Source organism: Delphinapterus leucas, chromosome 1 (genome assembly GCF_059928025.1).
Source record: "Delphinapterus leucas isolate spDelLeu-1000000601 "Yukka" chromosome 1, BTC_Dleu_Yukka2, whole genome shotgun sequence".
Lineage (NCBI taxonomy): Eukaryota > Metazoa > Chordata > Mammalia > Artiodactyla > Monodontidae > Delphinapterus > Delphinapterus leucas.
In genome coordinates, this window is record NC_143129.1 from 174047762 (window position 1) to 174063907 (window position 16146).

Genomic DNA, 16146 nt, shown 5'->3' on the forward strand with positions numbered 1-16146 from the left:
CAGGGCTAATTATAAACGCTGCTGCTTTGGGGATCTCACTACCTGATCGAAGGGCTTCTGTGGCTGTTGGGGCTGGGGTTGTTTTCCTTGGAGAGATTAGCGCCTCGGAGGGCCTTGGAGGAGGTGGACTGGGGGTCAGGCAGACCTGGGTTCAACTTGCAGCTGTCACTAACAAGCCATGGAACAGGTCCCTGTGCCCTGCCAAGCCTCAACTTTCTAATCTGTAAAATGGGGATGATGTTGTCCAGCTCACAGGATGGTGGTGGGGTATGTGGATGTGTCTAGCATCTGGGGATGCTACTAACCATCCTACAACTTCACTGCCATGTCTTGGGTGCTTAGTAGGGTGTGCGATGCATTGTAGGTCCCCTGCTCCCTCCTGCCTTCAATCTCAGAGCAGTAAGTTTGCTGACAATCTATCCACTTACATGCTGGTCCAGTTTCCTTCTTCACAAATAGGACTGAGACTCTCAGGCACAGGTTTGGGGACTGCCTCCTCCTCCCCACCTCCATGACCCCAGCTTCCCTTGCCTGGCCTTTTGCAGCAGACTCCTTGTTGGTTTCCCAGCCTCTAATTCTTCTCAGAGCTGGCAGCCAAGATGATCTTTCAAAAATGATGCTCACGCCCCAGCTCCAGAATCTTCCATGGCTCCCCAGGGTCTTCAAAGTCAACCCCTGGCTTCTTGGAATGGCATTTGAGGCCCTCCTGCCCATCTTTCCCACAACATTTCCTCTGAATTCCCCTCTGTAGCCTCATGCCTGCCTCAGTCCTCTTCGCCTTGTCAAGCCCCAGGTCATTCTTTGCCTTCTGTCTCTGTGCCCACCCCACTTGTGCCCCCAGCTGGTTAGGTGCCCCTTCCATGCCCCCACAGTTCCTTGCCTCCCCACCACCCTGGAATTCCCTCTGGTGGTCTCTACCATGAGACATGAACTTCCTGAGGATAGAGTCTTGGGCCTGTTCGCAGTTATCTCCCAGGCGTGGCCCAGGCTATGGCCCAGAAAAAGGCAGGGGCCACAAGCTCAGTTTCCACAACGACCAGACAAGTAACGCCAGTCCAGAGGGGCTTTGCATAAGGGTACAGGGAACCCTGGGGACTGAGGCAAACAGGAGAGGTACCCCCAAGATGGACAGCCGTCTCTCAGCTCCAGCTGACTACTGCCCTGCAGAAATGTGGGGCGGTGCCAGCACACCTTCCAATTTTTCAAAAAAAGCCAGAAATTCAAATCTTTTGTGCAAGTTCCCAATGTTCTGAAACACTGTGAGGATACTCAGTGACGTCTGGGGAGCATGTGAGTTGGAAGGTGCCCTGAGCGTAAGTGAAGCTGAGACAAGACAACCCAAGCTTCCTACACCCCTTCCTTTCTGTGGAGCAAAGGTGCTCACTGTTGAGTGGGGTGGGGGGCAGCGATTGCGTCCCCTAGAAATCTAGTGAGGAGGGGCTGGGCATGTTGCTAACCATCCTGCAATGCACAGGACAGTCCTCACAACAGAGAAGCACCCAGCCCCAAGTGCCGGTAGTGCCGTAGTTGAGAACCTGCTAGAGTTGTTGGTGGGAAACAGCCACTCAACTGAAGACTACATTTCCCAGCCTCCTTTGCGTTTGATGGGATCATGTGACTAGATCTCACCAATGCACCGTGAGTAGAAGGGACATATGTTACTTCCAGGAAGAAGTGGTTAAAAAGTGGGTCCCTCCCACCCCCCTCATTGGTGAGCTGGTCAGATAGACGTTCTGGTTAGATAGAACATCTGGAACTTAGAGGAGAGCAGAGCCACATAGTGGAAAGAACCTGGGTCCCAGGCACCTGACCAGAGGCACCACCAGATGTTTGAGATAGAAATAAACTCTTATTGTGTTAAGTTCTAGATTTCTCTTTAACAGAAGACAGGGTTATCTGGATGACTAGAAGAGGATTTGTCAGCTTAGCTTCAGTCTTCCTCCCTGAGAAAGCATCTTACTGTCACCCTTAGCTTCTAGTTCTGCGGGTGGATGGGTGGAGCTGGGACCTCTGCCTGGACCCCTGGCCTGGATTAGGACTCAGAGCCACCAACAGTTAGACTAAAGGGGTGATGAGTGACGTGAAGATGTGGGGTCCAGCCTGGGTGAGGGAGGCATGGGGAAGACTCTGGAGCAGTGGCGCCTGAGCATCCTTGATTATCCTTGAAGCAGACATCAGCCCACAGCCTGGACTCCCGGCAGGAGGAGCTCCTTGTTTCTCATGGGATCCTAAAGGCTCAGCATGTGTTCAGCATGGTGCTGGGACCGTACATTCAGATGCAGGAATGGAACGTCAGCGAAGTTAAAGAACTCTCCTGAGCTCATGGAAACGAGAGAGTGATGGAGCAGAGACAGGAACCCCTATCTCCCTGACTCACAGCCCATGCTTTTGAACCCCATCCCAAAGTTTAACAGATATGATGGTGCTTTGTTAGTATCCTTTGAGCATTTACTGTTCTAGCAAATGCTTGGGAACTTTGTCTCAGCCCTTCCAGGGGCCAGTTGGAAGGGCCAGGGTGTTCATTTTCCTGGGAGCAGCCCTCAGCCAATGAGGGATTAGAGCTGGAGAATAAATACCCCAGCTCCCTCGCCCCACAGTGATGTAACTCTGAGATACATCTTCTACACAGTCTCCTGGAGGCCCACAGTGGGGCTGAGCCCTAGTTGTCCAGAACGGTAACCTGCTTAATAACATATCCTTCCCTTTCCATGCTGACTTCCCCACTCTGCCTGGTGCTTTCTGGGTTCCTTTTATAAACTAGTTGTACTCAGGTCCTTGTCTCAGAGTCTGCCTCTGGAAAATCCAACCTAAGACACAAAGGATGGTTTGCATACCCCAGAGACGTGTAAATTGATTTTGGGTGGTACTGGCGAACTTTTTAAAATTTATTTCTGGCTGCGTTGGGTCTTTGTTGCTGCACATGGGCTTTCTCTAGTTGTGGCGAGCAGGGGCTACTCTTTGTTGCGGTGCAAAGGCTTCTCATTGCAGTGGCTTCTCTTGTTGCGGAGCACAGGCTCTAGGCATGCGGGCTTCAGTAGTTGTGGGCACAGGATTAGTTGCTCCACGACATGTGGGATCTTCCCGGACCAGGGCTCGAACCTGTGTCCCCTGCGTTGACAGGCAGATTCTTAACCACTGTGCCACCAGGGAAGTCCCTGGTGAACTTTTGAAAACAGACTGCTTAAATGTGAAGTTAAAGACGTGTTTAGGGGGACTCCCCTGGTGGTCCAGGGGGTAAACACTCCGTGCTCCCAGTGCAGGGGATGTGGGTTTGATCCCTGGTCAGGGAACTAGATCCTGCATGTATGCCGCAACTAAGAGTTTGCACGCCCCAACTAAGAAGTCTGCATGCCGCAACTAAGGATCCTGCATGCCGCCAACTAAGACCTGGTGCAGCCAAAACAAATTTAAAAAAAGAAAAGAAGAAGTGTTTAGGAAATGATAGTACAGAGATATGACAAAAATTATGAAGATGGTATGAGAATAACAAATGAAAATGCTGTAATGTACAGTTGAAGATGAGGTCTCTGTCCTGGCGAGAATGTAGGCATGTAGCTTAATTTGTTAACCCAGCATCAGCTCGGCTGTGCCTCCCTTTTTAACAGGACTGCTAGGAAACTCAAAGAGAAATCTGCTCAGCTGCATTTTCATTCTTGAAGGATGTCTGCTTCTGACATACAATTTCTCATCTTTCCAAGTTCATCTTTAACTGGCCCGTTATGAGTCATTAGGACTGGCTGCCTCAAAGCCTGGTTGGCAGGAGGTTGGAAATGCATTATAAAGAAATAAAGCGTGTCATTAAGTATGGGAACTTTGTAATCAAATTCCAGCTCCACAACTTGAGGGACCTTGGGCACTCACATCCCCTCCTGCACCCTTGGCTTCATCATCTAGAAATGTGGATGATGGAGGCCTACTTCCTAGTGAGGATTAAATGAACTGAATGCATACAAGCATCAAGCACAGAGATTAGCAGATGGTAAATGATCAATATCAATTGTTAGGATTAGTATCATTATTGGGACTTTGATTCTAATTGAGGAAAGAGGAGCAAACTTGGGCAACTCTGTATACCCCCAATATCAGGTGTAATCTTGAGTCTGGTACCTGGGCTTGAAAATCAGGAATGGAAAAATCACAGTCATCTAGGCTGAAGCTCTGTGAGGGCAACCACTAAATTCTTAGGACCTAGTACGGTGCCTGGCTCATACTCAATGCTTATTGAGTGAATGAATGGAGGAACAGCTACAATGGGCCAGGGTGGGCAGTTGTTTGTGAGCGCCACGCAGCAAGGGTGTCCCAGGGCCCTTGAAGGCCTTCCTGCCGTGGGTTTCAGGGCACAGAGGCAGTCTTCTTTAATCCTCATGGCAACCCCAGAGTGGACTGTCTCCCATTTTACAGATAAGGAAATGGAGAGGCAGAGACACAAAGGACTTTGTCCAAAGTCGCCCAGGTAATGAGCGGTGAAGTCCCCAGGTCAGCAGGAGACCCCTTTCTCCCCGTCCAACCCCACCTGTGCTCCTGGGCCCTGAGTCCAGTTCTTCCCAGAGAAATGATCTTATTTCAATCTCTTCCTCACTGACCACAAAGACTCAGTCCTGTCCTCAGAAATACTTGGAAAGTTTTATTTCAATGTTTTGTGTTCCCTTTTAACCAACATCAAAAAGCGAAAAATTTTTGGCTGCTCCAAACAGGAGAGTCACTTCAGAGAGGAGCTGGCATGTGTGTTCAGAGCTGGGAAGTGTATGCTCTGCCAGGCTGCCCTTCCCAGCCTGGGCCACCCTGGGCTGGATGGCCAGTCCCAGGAGCTGACTTCCTGGGAGCCCCAGGCGGCCTTGGAATGAGTGAGTGAGCAAACCCCCATCCTGAGGAGAAGGACTTGGTCTCCCCTGCAGTTAGGACTGGGCTTGGGGACAGGGACATGAGCCTGGTGGGGCCTGGTGGGTTCCAGAGGGAAGGAGAGGGGAGTGGGACGGTCAGATCCGGAATGTTCCGTAGAAGCTCCAAGGCCTCTGGGTCTGGAGAAATACGTCTGCTAGAAAAATAAGATGCTTTGAGAAGTTCTGCAGTCTATGCTCTCTGCCTGCCCAAGAGAAACCTACCCTGTTGGCCAAAGGGGCAGCGGGTGGGGGCAGAGGCTGGAGGTCAGCAACTGGTGGAGATTTCCAGCGGGGAGCGAGGTGGGCAGCAGGCAGACTTTGGTTTCCTGGGTCCCCTTTCTGGCAGCTGCAGAGGCTGTGGAGGCCTCTGCCTCCCGCCCCTTGAGGTGTGGGCTGCCAGGGGTGGGCAGCACTTGGAGAGGGAGGCCAGCCATCTGTCATGGGCTGGTAGATGCCCAGGCCCTGGGCCCTCAGAACAGGATGGCCAGGGGGAGCAGGGCCAGCAGGAACAGCAGAGGGCCTGGGGAGGGGCTGCCTGACAAGCTGGCGGAGGCACAGTGGTCGCGGTTGGCACCGATGCAGGCTGCGTAAGCCATCACGTGGGGGATGTAGTTCTGCTCGTGGACGCCGTGCAGCAGGTGTGCCATGGGGCCCTTGGCGAAGATGGCTACGTCCTCCCCGCCATGGGTCTCGTGGCGCAGGGGCACGGCAGACTGTGCCTGGTAGTTGTTGTGAGCTGCGGGCCAGAAGAAACACTTGCTGAGAGCCTACCAGGGGCCTGGCACTATGCAGTAGCTTCCCCGTGCCCCTTCCAGGTTGGCTTGAATGCCCCCATTTTATAGAAGAGGAAACTGAGGCTCACTGGAGGGAAGTCATTTCGCACCAGGCCACAGGATTTGGGCCTGAGTCTGTTCTGACACAGAAGCCTGCACTCTCAACCCCCAGACCTCACCCGGGCCGTCTGGATTAGAAGGGAAGAGTCAACCCAGGAGAGCATCTTACCATTGGCTGTGCCATTAGGCCCCCAGGGACCCCTGGGGACATCATGAACAAACATCCAACAATATGGAATTGGATAAGCAGACTGGGAAGACTCACACACTGGAATATTATACAGCCAGTAAAAACGACAGTGTAACATAGCAAGTACCTACACATGCCAGGCACCACGCTAAGCTCATCAGATCTATCTAGTCCTTCAGACAAACTTAGGAGGTAGATATGGAGGAAACAGAAGCTGAGGAAGGTGAAGTTATTTGCTCAAGGTCACAGAGCTGCTAGATTTTAGGAGGGATTCAAACTAAGGTTGTTCTGACTCAAGTCCTGGCTATTCTGAGACACCCCCCTGAGCCTTAACCACAGGACTACACTGTTTCCAAGCTCATCCCTAAGAGGGTGCCCTGTCCCCTCCCAGCTCTGGGCCTTGCAGTCTTACCGTAGTCCACCATGGAGACATTCTCTCGCTCACCGCCTACCACCTTGTAGCCAGGCCCGTTGCCGTACAGGATGGCAGTGAAAGGCTTCTTGTCTGTGTCACTCACCATGGGGGCCAGACCTGCACAGGGAGGCACTGGTCCAGGGGTCATGTTGGAGTACAGTCCCCAGCCCCCAGCTTGGCAACCCCTGGGTCCCCTTTCAAGGAAGTCGCCTTCCAAACCCAATTTATTTCCAACCAGCCACCCTTCAGTTTTCACTGTGCCCACATCCTCCCATCTGTTGGTCTGTCCTTCCATCCTTCCATCCATCCATCCATCCTCTCCTCTCCCCTGTCCATTAATCCATCCTCCCTCTCATTTTTCTACCCATCCATCATCCAGGTGGCCACCCATACACCCACCCAGGCATCACTTCACTCCATCCCCCATCCTGTGTTCCCCCACCTGTCAGTGACTTCTCCTCCCTGCCCAATTCTGAGTCTCACACGTGCCAGGCCCTGGGCTTGCCAGGTCTCCCACCCCACTCCTGCTCCCAGAGGGCAGACCCTGGGAGTGCCCAGTGCCCACCCCAATGGAGGCCCACCTACCAAAAATAGAGTTGCCACGGGGGGTGTACCCGCCAAAGGTAAAGACGTGGGAGTGGTCAGCGGTGACAACGGTCAGCGTGTCTTCCACGGAGGTCATGGTGCCTGCCTGCCCGATTGCCCGGTCCATCTCCACCACCTCGTGGAGTGCCTGCTTGGCTTTGCCCTCATGGTGCCCGTGGTCAATCCTTCCCCCTTGGGACACCAAGGCAAAGGCCTCCAGTGAGGGGGCGGGGAAGGAGATCTGACCCCCAATTCCCATCCCGTGATGGCCAGGGGACTCCCCTGGGCCAGGCACCACACGAGGCACCTGGCACAGCCATTCGACCTTCACAGCGCCTCAGAAGGCAAGTTGTTGGACCACAGGCGCACGCACGGAGAGCGCAAAGCCAGGGTTTAAAGCAGCTCCACCACCCCACTTGGCTCCCAACACTGCTTCTTCAGCTTCTCGGCGTCCCTGAAGACCTTGGAGAGGTAGGGAAGGGACCCAACATGCCTGAATGGCTACTAGGTGCCAGGCATCATAAGCTGATGTCTTGTTTCCCTTTCACAACAACCATGGGCAGAGATGGGCACGATTAGCCCCGTCTACAGAGGGAGCAGCTGAGGCCGGGAGTGGGAAGTGACGTGTCCAAGGTGGGATCTGCTAGGATTTGAATTCAGGTGTGACTTGCTGTAAAGCCCTGTTTTTCCATCTCCGCTTTGAATACATCCCCTCTGAGGGTAAAGCACGCTCCTAAAGGGGAAAGACCCTCCATGCCTGGGCAGTGCCTATGGCAGCCTTCCATAAAGGCCCAGGGACGCCTGCACCTCATGCCACCTCCCCAGATGAGCACAGGAGGCCTGGCGTTAAGCCTGGCTTAAAGGTCACGGCTAAGGCTGTGTGACTTCAGAGAACATCTTCCATCTCTAACAGGAAGACGATGCCTGGTGGACACTCCCATCTCTGAGGCTCCTGAGCCTGGGCGCCTGGCTGCCCTCCTTCCTGCTAGCCTGGGCCTCACCACTCTGGCCCGGCAGGCTAGCAGGGTGGGTCCCTCCTTTGTTGTGGCTCTGGGAGCAGCTGGTCTGGCGGGCCCAGTCTTGGCCGCGCTCACAAAGAAAACCGCTCCCGGGGGAGCCCGTGCTCACCACCACTGGTTCCTGGCTGGTTCTTCGGCATCAGAGGCCTGTTCAGGACCAGGCCGAGACCGCCGTGCTTCAGTGGGAACCCCGGGGCTTGGCAAGAAAGCCGCCGAGTTGGGCTGGCGGCCGCTGGCCTCTGGAGGGCGGAGGGGCCTGAGCGTGTGCGTATGTGTGGTGACAGGATGTGTGCAAATACGTCCGTGTGCGTGTGTCCATTTAGAACATGAAAGACAATAGTTGTTAGAACCTTGGAAGATTCTGGAAACTATCATTTCCTCTCACTTCCTATTGCTATTGACTTAGCTACTGTGTAATCATAATAATGATAATAACAGAAGCATCAAGGATTTATTCTCTTTTGGGCCCTGTTCCAAGTACATTATGTCTCTGAACTCAATGGATGCTAATAACCCTTCTTGGAGAGGGGGACTATTTTTGGCCTCATTTTACAGAAATGTACAGGTAGAGGTCACAGAGCCAGTGGGTGGCAGCATCAGGACAATGACTCCAGGGCCTCACAACAGTGCTGGGAAACCCCAGGAATGTCGGCATACAGCACCGCTGCCTCCTGAAGGATCTGGCTCTCCCAACCCAGGGGACCCCGGGATATCCCAGGGCCCGCCCTGGGCCTTCTCCTCTCTGACCTTGTTCCTACACGGGCCCAGTAACATCAGAGGTCTGTTGTCCAGCTGCGAGGGTTCCTGCAGACCGATGGGCACCTACAGAGGAGGACCCTGGGCCGGTGTCCTTGGGCCCAGCCAGGCAGCTGCTAAGAGCACATTTGTCTGCCAGGGCCTGCTGATTTGTCTTTTGGGAGGAGTGAAGCTGAGGGGCCTGCACACCCCTCCAGAGCCAGGCCTTGGGGAGGTATTTCCAAAAGGAAGAAACGTGCCTCCTCTCTCAGGAAGCCTTCCTGGACTAGTAAGCCAGATGTGCCATCTCCACGCCCAGAGGAGAGCTGCTTATTGGGCTGGGAACTTCAGCACCGCCCCCTTTTCCCCCCTCCCTCCACAACCCATCTCCCTAAAGGAATCTCCCTGCTCATCCCCAAACTGGACAGTTCTGAGAGCTGGACCGCCCTACCCCTGAACCCATCTGGAAGCTCCCAGGGAAGTGGCCCTGCAGTCAGGTCCTGGACCCCTACCTTCCACCAGCAAGAAGAAGCCTTTGGGGTTCTTGCTCAGGATCTTGATGGCCATCTCCACCATCTCGGAGAGTGAAGGGTCAGTCACGTTGTTCCTGTTGAGCTCATACTGCATGTCCCCTGGCTCAAAGAGACCTGAGGAGGACCCGGGAGGATGTGGGTGTCTCAGGGAGCACAGGCTCCCCACACACAGCTTGGGGGTAAAGTGGGGGGATGGAAGCTCATCTGGGTGGCTCTTGTGGGCCTGACTTGTGCCAGGTGCTTTGGGCGCACTTCCTCCTTTCACCTTCTTAGCCACGCCATGGTGAGAGTGACCACCGTGTCCATTTCACAGAGGAGGAGACTGAGCCTCAGGTGTTTAGTACCTTGCTATTTTCAGCTGCTAAGTGGGAGACCTGGGATTCCAATCCATCAGCCCACCCTGAGCCCATGGAGCCCTGGACACGGCAGAAGACTGTGTCCTGGCCTCAACAAGGCAGCCTGGGTGTGTATTTACATGTCATTTACAGGTCAGCCTTGAAGGGCTCAGTGCCCTGTGCAGTGAAACAGAAGAAGGGTTGGGCTCACTGTCCCTTCTGTTCACCGAGCTCGGTTATTTCCCTTGTGAAGTAAGGAGAGTGTCATGAGATTACCCATGTCACAAGATCCCACAAGTACTGGGTTGGTGTTTCCAGTCCTGGATGTCCTTCCAGAACACCTTGCCCTTCCATGATTGCACGCAGCCAAGCAAGGGCTCCGATGAACAGAGTGCTTACTCTGTGCCACACGCTGTCCTATGTGCTTTGGAAGCCCTTAGGCGCCAGCCTCTGAGATGCTGCCCAATAATCCTCCCTCCTGGAATTCATGCCCGCGTGTGCCCCTCCCTCACTGACTAGGGCTAGCCGGCGTATCCAACAGAACACTGTAGAAATGATGGTGCGTGACTTCCAGGCCAGGGCATAACACATTGTGGCCTCGGCCTTGCATACTCTTACATTTCTGGGGGAAGCCAGCCGCCATGTTGTAAGGACACTCAAGCAACTCAATGGAGAGATTCATGCGGCAAGGAGCTGAGGCCTCCTGCCAACAGCCTGCACCAAGTTATGAGCCATATGAGTGGCCCACCTCGGAAGCCCCAGCCCCAGACAAGTCTTCAGATGACTGCAACCTCACAAGAAACCCAGCTAAATCACTTGCAAACTCTCGACCCAGAGAAACTGTGAAGGAATAAATTGTTCAACAATCATTATAAATAAAACAACTTTATAGTTGTTTTAAACTGTAAAGTTTTGGGATAATTTGTTATGCAGCAACAGGTAACTTATATATTAGCTCACTTAATCCTCATGACAACCCTGAGGTAGGCCCTATTGTTATCCCCATTTTACGGAGGATTCATTATCCTTATTTTATAGAAGAGAAAACTGTGGCACAGAGAGGAGAAATCACTTGCCCAAGGTTGCACAGCTCATGGGTGATAGGAGCTGGATTTGAACCCAGCACTCTGGCTCTAAGATCCATGAACAGAACTTTCTTGCTCCATGGGTACATGCATAACTCTACACAGCCAGTGTGGGGTATGGGGTGTGTGCTGTGTGAGCCAGGCAAGTAGAGAGCTGTGTGTGTATCTGAGGGATCCTCCAGGTGCCCAGCTCTAAGTCCATAACTTCCAGTGACACACCCAGGACCCAGGGGCTGTGCTCCTTGAGAAAGATTTGCAGGAGGTCTTGCTACCACTTGCTTGGCCCAATAGCCAGAAGGGAAAGAGGACCCAGATGTCTGCATGGTGGCACTCAGGGTCTCATTCCACCTGGCCTGGAGCCACCCCCAGGCCCCACACCTGTTTCCCACTCCCTGGGGAAATGGGGGTACCCCCCCCCCTCCCAGTCAAGACCACTGGCGACAATCTGGCTGGCTTCTGCCCTGGCAACGCAGCAGGGCTGGCTCTGGGTCCCCTTGCTCCTCAGTCTAGGATCTGTTTAAGTCCCAGCTCCAGCCAGGGTTCAAACTCACCTGGGCCCTAATTCTAACTGGCTGTGTGGCATGCCAGAGGTCGCATCCTTTCTCTGAGCTTTGTTTCCCTTTGTGCTCAATGGAGCTATTCACCCTGCACAGCCAGCAGCTTTCAGGTCTAATTCTATGAACCAGAACCCCTCCCTCACCCCTCCCAGGTCCTGGAGCCTGAGGGCGAAGGTCCCTAAGTAGCGGGGCAGCCTGGGACCTCGTCCCCGGGGCACCCAGCTGGATGTCCACTCCACCCCCCTCCACTTACCCAAGAGGTAGTCCACGGTGTAGGGGTCGAGGGCCAGGAGTTCGGTGCGGTTCCAGATATAGTGAGAGTGCTAGGAAGGAGGGCGGTGTCAGCCATGCGGGGCTGGGGAAGTCGGAAGGACTAACCCCAGCTGGTCTCAGAGTCTGTGGCATGTACTGGTTCTCTTCAGTCATTTAAAATCCCTCCCCGAAGACCCACCATCCCTGCCTTCAAGAAATGGCAAATAAATGGGAAATTTTAATGCAGGGAGATGAGAATTTGGAGACCAGAGACCACTGTGAGCCTTGAGGCAGGATCAGAGAGAGCTTCCTGATGTCCTAATGGGGCCTTGGAGGACAAGCAGGAATTGATCAGCCTGGGGTCAGGGAGCAGAGTTCCAAGCACGGGGAGGGATCAGGGAGCAAAGAAGAGGGAGATGCAGATCACAGGCGGCCTTGAGTGCCCACTGAGAGGTATGGGCTATGTGTATTCTGAGAGCTGTGGAGAGCCAGGGAGGAAGCAAAGCCCTAGCTCTGCCCTGGGGACCCCATCCAAGGGGGAGATAAAGGAAGTGCTGTTTCCCCAGGGCATAGAGGCCATGGGAAGGGGCTGGCCAGCTTGCCTGGTGATGGCACCATTCAGGCCTAGACCGGGGCGGTCCCGAACTACCAGGAATCAGCTGTGTGTCCATTAGAGAGCCCCTTGCCTTCTCTGGCCAATGGCATTGGGATCAGAGGTTTCTGAACCTCAGGGGCTGCTTTGGGAAGGAGGGTGGGAAGGCTAAGAAAGTGGAGCTCCCCTCCTTCACTGAGATGATTCTCCTATGTTATCTCATTTGTCCCTCACATCACCCACCCAAGGTAGGTACTGTATTCTCATTTTACGGATGAGGACACTGAGACACACAGATTAACCCATACTAAGGCATGATTTGCAAAGAATGTGTGGCTTCTCTGAAACCTCAAAGTGATACCCTGTTCGGTCCAGTGATGTGGGTGCCTCTCTCCCTCTTGGTGTCTAGACTGAGTTCCAGGGTAAGCCCCCTGCCTGGGCAAGAAGAATTATAAGCTCCGGTCCCATGTTCCAGGTAGAGAAACTGAGGCTGGGAGTGGCGGTGTCTCTCTGACTCGGGCTGGGATGGGGCTCTGGTCCAGCCTGAGCTGACTCAGGAGTGGGAAAGGTTCAAAGCAGCTCAGTCCCACCCCTACCAGCCCCGGGGGGCCGTTTCCCAGCCCCTACCCCCCACCCCGCTCTTGGCCCAGCCCTATCCCACAAGGCCTCCCCGGGGGCCAGTCCTGGAACCCTCAGAAACCCAACCCCGGAGTGACATCAAAGTGGCTGCCAGGCTGCTTCCCACTGTCTTCAGCCCTGACCGCAGTCATTTCTAGACCCCAGCTGCCCCAGGCCCAGCGGCCGGCAGACGGATTTTAAGGGCCAGAGCTGCTCCAGGGGGCCAGCGCCCAGGTCTTCCCACGCTCCGGCAGGCCAGCACGTGCCCGGCCCGGCCCCTCCCTGCCACCTCTGCCTGCAAGACCCTCCCAATATCGCCTCCTCCCCCTCCTCCCCCTTGTCAGGGCTTCTCAGCCCCACCCTTGTGGTCTGTCCCCTCTGGGTTCCCGTAGCTCCTGGGCGTCTCTCCATCCAAGCACACAGCATTCCACGTTTCCTTAACCATCTGACTCATCCTTTGGACCTCATGCCTAGCCAGGGGCCCTGCACACAGTAGGGGTGCAGGTGGACTGAATGTCTCTGCAGGTTATCCTTGGCCCACCTTCCTCCTTACCGCCTGAAGGTATTTCACTGTGGTCTTGAAGGAAGGAATTGATGGGCACCTACTGTGTGCCGTTCATATATCTGTAAGGCCCTCTGAGCCCATTGAGGTAAGAATTATGACCCCATTCTACAGAAATGAACACGGATTCAGAGAGGACTCCCGCAGCCCTGCCCACTGCAGGCATACCCTGCAGCCATCAGGACCCCGGACAGGCTACCTTGTGTTTCGGTTTGAAGCTCTTCCAGATGTCGATGAGGTTCAGGCCGTCCAGCCTCGTGCCCCTGGCCTTCTCGTCCATCTCATACTCCACATCGGTTCTATTCTTGGGGAACATGTACTTCCGGCCGCCCCCCATGATCACCTAAAGGGGACACAGCCATGAGGAGCCCAGGGCGCCATGACGTCCAGAGGCTCCAGAGTGTCCGCCTGGAGAGCTGGGCTCCTGGAGGCCCGGCGGGTGGAGTGGAAGCTTCTCCAGCATGGCGAGTCCTGGCTTCAGTCCACGCTGCCCTCCCCGAGCCTCCACTTCTCCAGCTCGGGGGCAGGGATGAAATCACGAGGCTATTGGGACTGTGATTTGGGCTTCTGGGTGAAATATTGGAGCTAACCTCCCTTATTCGGCTTTCCAGAAGCCCGACGCATAACTTGGGCTTCTGTGAGAATAATACCATGTACAGAGTGTGTGTCAGGCGCTAAGGACTTGAGATACATGATCTTATTCAACGTCATACCAAGGCTGTAAGGGAACCCGTGTCACCTGTTTTCCAAACAAAGAAATGGGTGTAGAAATGTGATTTCTCTCCCATAAGGCCACACGGCCAGTGAGGGGCAAAGCCAGGATTCAAACCCGAGGCTCCTCCAGCCCCGGCACCAGGGCCCTGCGGCGTCCATGGAGCTGAGGATGGGGACTCTGAGAGCCTCCTCCCCCCACAGCCAGGGAGGTCTTGGGGCAGCCCAGCTGGACGCCTGGCAAACAGAGGACCAGTACTCACGTCTGTGTAGTCACCGCCAGGCTAATTTTACCCACTGTGCTGACCCGCTTGGGCAGACGGACGCGGGAATGTTTGTTTTCCTGGGGAGTCCGTGTTTGAAGTCCTGGCTATTTTTAGAACGGGGGCCAAGAGCATACTAGCCGCCGCCCGCAGTGACCACCGCACCGGTGTCCTCCTGTCACCGTGGGCGTCAGCCCAGGCCGCTGCCCCTGGCTGACACCTTGGGAGAGCAGACCCAGTGACGGCTGGCCTCAGATCCACTGTCCTGGGACTGGCATTTCATGGGCACCCTTCTCAACCTTCCATTCCAGCTCCCTCCTCAGAACCCAGGTTCCACAGGGTGGAGGGGGAGCCAGGAGTCCAGGCCGGTGGTACAGGTGGTACAGGTGAGGGGTACATGCTGGCCCCAGGACCAGCCTGGATCCTGGGGAACCAGAAAGAGCTCTGAAGTCAGACTTGGGTTTGAATCTTGACTCTCCTGCATCTTGACCAAGGGCTTGTCACTTAAGCTCTCTGCACCTCAGTTTCCTCAACTATAACATGGAAGTAACGCCCACGCACAGGACTGTCCCAGCCACTGGACTGTCCCAGGAGGAAATGCAGTGACGCAGTGCAGTCCCGGCACCTGGGGCTGGCCTCCCGTGGAAGGTATTCTCAACGGCCAGAAGTAGTAGAGATCCAAGTAGTTCCAAGTTCCTCACTGCCGGCTCCAGCCAGGAGCTCTGGGGGCAGGGCAGGCTGTTAAAAAAGGAGAAGGGGACCCCGGGTCACTGGCCCCCCGCCCCCCCAAATTGTTCCCACAGAACCTGACCCCTTGGCATTTTCAGAACGGAAAATGAAGCCCCCAATCTTCTTGCCTGGAGTCTCATCATTTCCAGCCCCAGCAGGCACTTCACACACTCATTAAACTCCCAAATAACAGACTTGCTGTTTGGCTTTGGGGTTTGGGTTTGTGTCTTTCATTTTTCTTTTTCTTTTTTTTTTTTTTTTTTTTTAGCAAAAGATATTTATTTTCAGGGCGGACACCAGGATTTTTGTTTCATGTACAGCCTGGGGGCTGGGGGGCTTTGGGGTGGTGCTGATGCAGGGGCAGAGGGGAGAGAGAAGGACGAGGAGGCTGAGAGAGGAAAGGGAGGAGGGGCAATCCTCACAGCTGCCCCACCTCCACACTCACGCCCTAGCTCATCCCCCAGTGGCCTCTGCGGCTTACCACCCCCCTAAACCCAGTTAACACCCCTCCCCCCCCGCCCCCCCCGCCCCACAGAAGCCTTCATTTAAGCTCCTGTCCCCTTCTCAGGCTGTTGCTGCCAAATCTCTCTCAAGAGCAGCCCCGTAATTACACCCTGTGCTTGTACAACAAATGTTCTCACATCCATGACCTCATCTCAGCCTCCAGCGGCCCTGGGAGGGGGCAGGTGGGGCTCTCGGCCCCTGTTGCACAGGTGGGGACACTGAGGCTTGGGGAGGGGAAGCGACTTGTCCCAGGACATGAGTTGGGTACAGGCAAAGTCAGAACGGCGGCTTTGCCTGACACAGTCGCTTGCTAGGAGCGATCAACGGGACTACGTGTCCCGAGAGGGGCAACTCAGTCCACTGCTCAGAAAAATGAGGGGTTGGAAGAGGGGCCGGGTGGCACTTAGAAATTGGGGGGATGGCATGGGGGGGCAGAGGGTGGGTCTGGGAGCCAGGAAGTTTGTCTGGTGGGGGTAGAAACAGAGGTAAGGGGTAGGAGGGACCTGGGGGCTCTCTGAGCCTCACTGAACCCCCATTCTAGGCTTGGGGGCCGAAGTCCCCTCACTCCCTCACCAGCCCCTGGCAGTAGGTAACAAGAGTCTGAAAAGGGAACAAGCCAGAGGTTCTCATTTAAGAACACAGAGTAGGGACCCATCTGAACATCAGGTGGACAATGCTGGGGTGCACATGTGCTAAGCCTGCTCCGTATGTCGAAGCTGGTGTTTCAGGGCAGGGACATGTGGCTGCT

At 54.8% G+C, this 16146-nt stretch overlaps 1 protein-coding gene across 4 annotated transcripts in view; it reads right to left on the minus strand.

Moving 5' to 3' along the window:
- Positions 1-4588: 4588 nt before the first annotated feature.
- ALPL (alkaline phosphatase, biomineralization associated) overlaps positions 4589-16146 on the minus strand; it is a 57227-nt gene continuing 45669 nt past the window's right edge. For 2 of the 4 annotated variants that reach the window (XM_089899565.1, XM_089899553.1), the window contains 6 exons: positions 13391-13534; positions 11421-11490; positions 9170-9304; positions 6904-7095; positions 6316-6450; positions 4589-5616 (listed from right to left, as the gene is read on the minus strand). In XM_089899565.1, the coding sequence (XP_089755691.1) occupies positions 5351-5616; positions 6316-6450; positions 6904-7095; positions 9170-9304; positions 11421-11490; positions 13391-13534 (942 nt within the window). In that variant the 3' untranslated portion in view covers positions 4589-5350. The remainder of the gene's footprint in view (positions 5617-6315; positions 6451-6903; positions 7096-9169; positions 9305-11420; positions 11491-13390; positions 13535-16146) is intronic. The other 2 variants (XM_022551969.3, XM_022551968.3) reach the window with 1 other exon arrangement.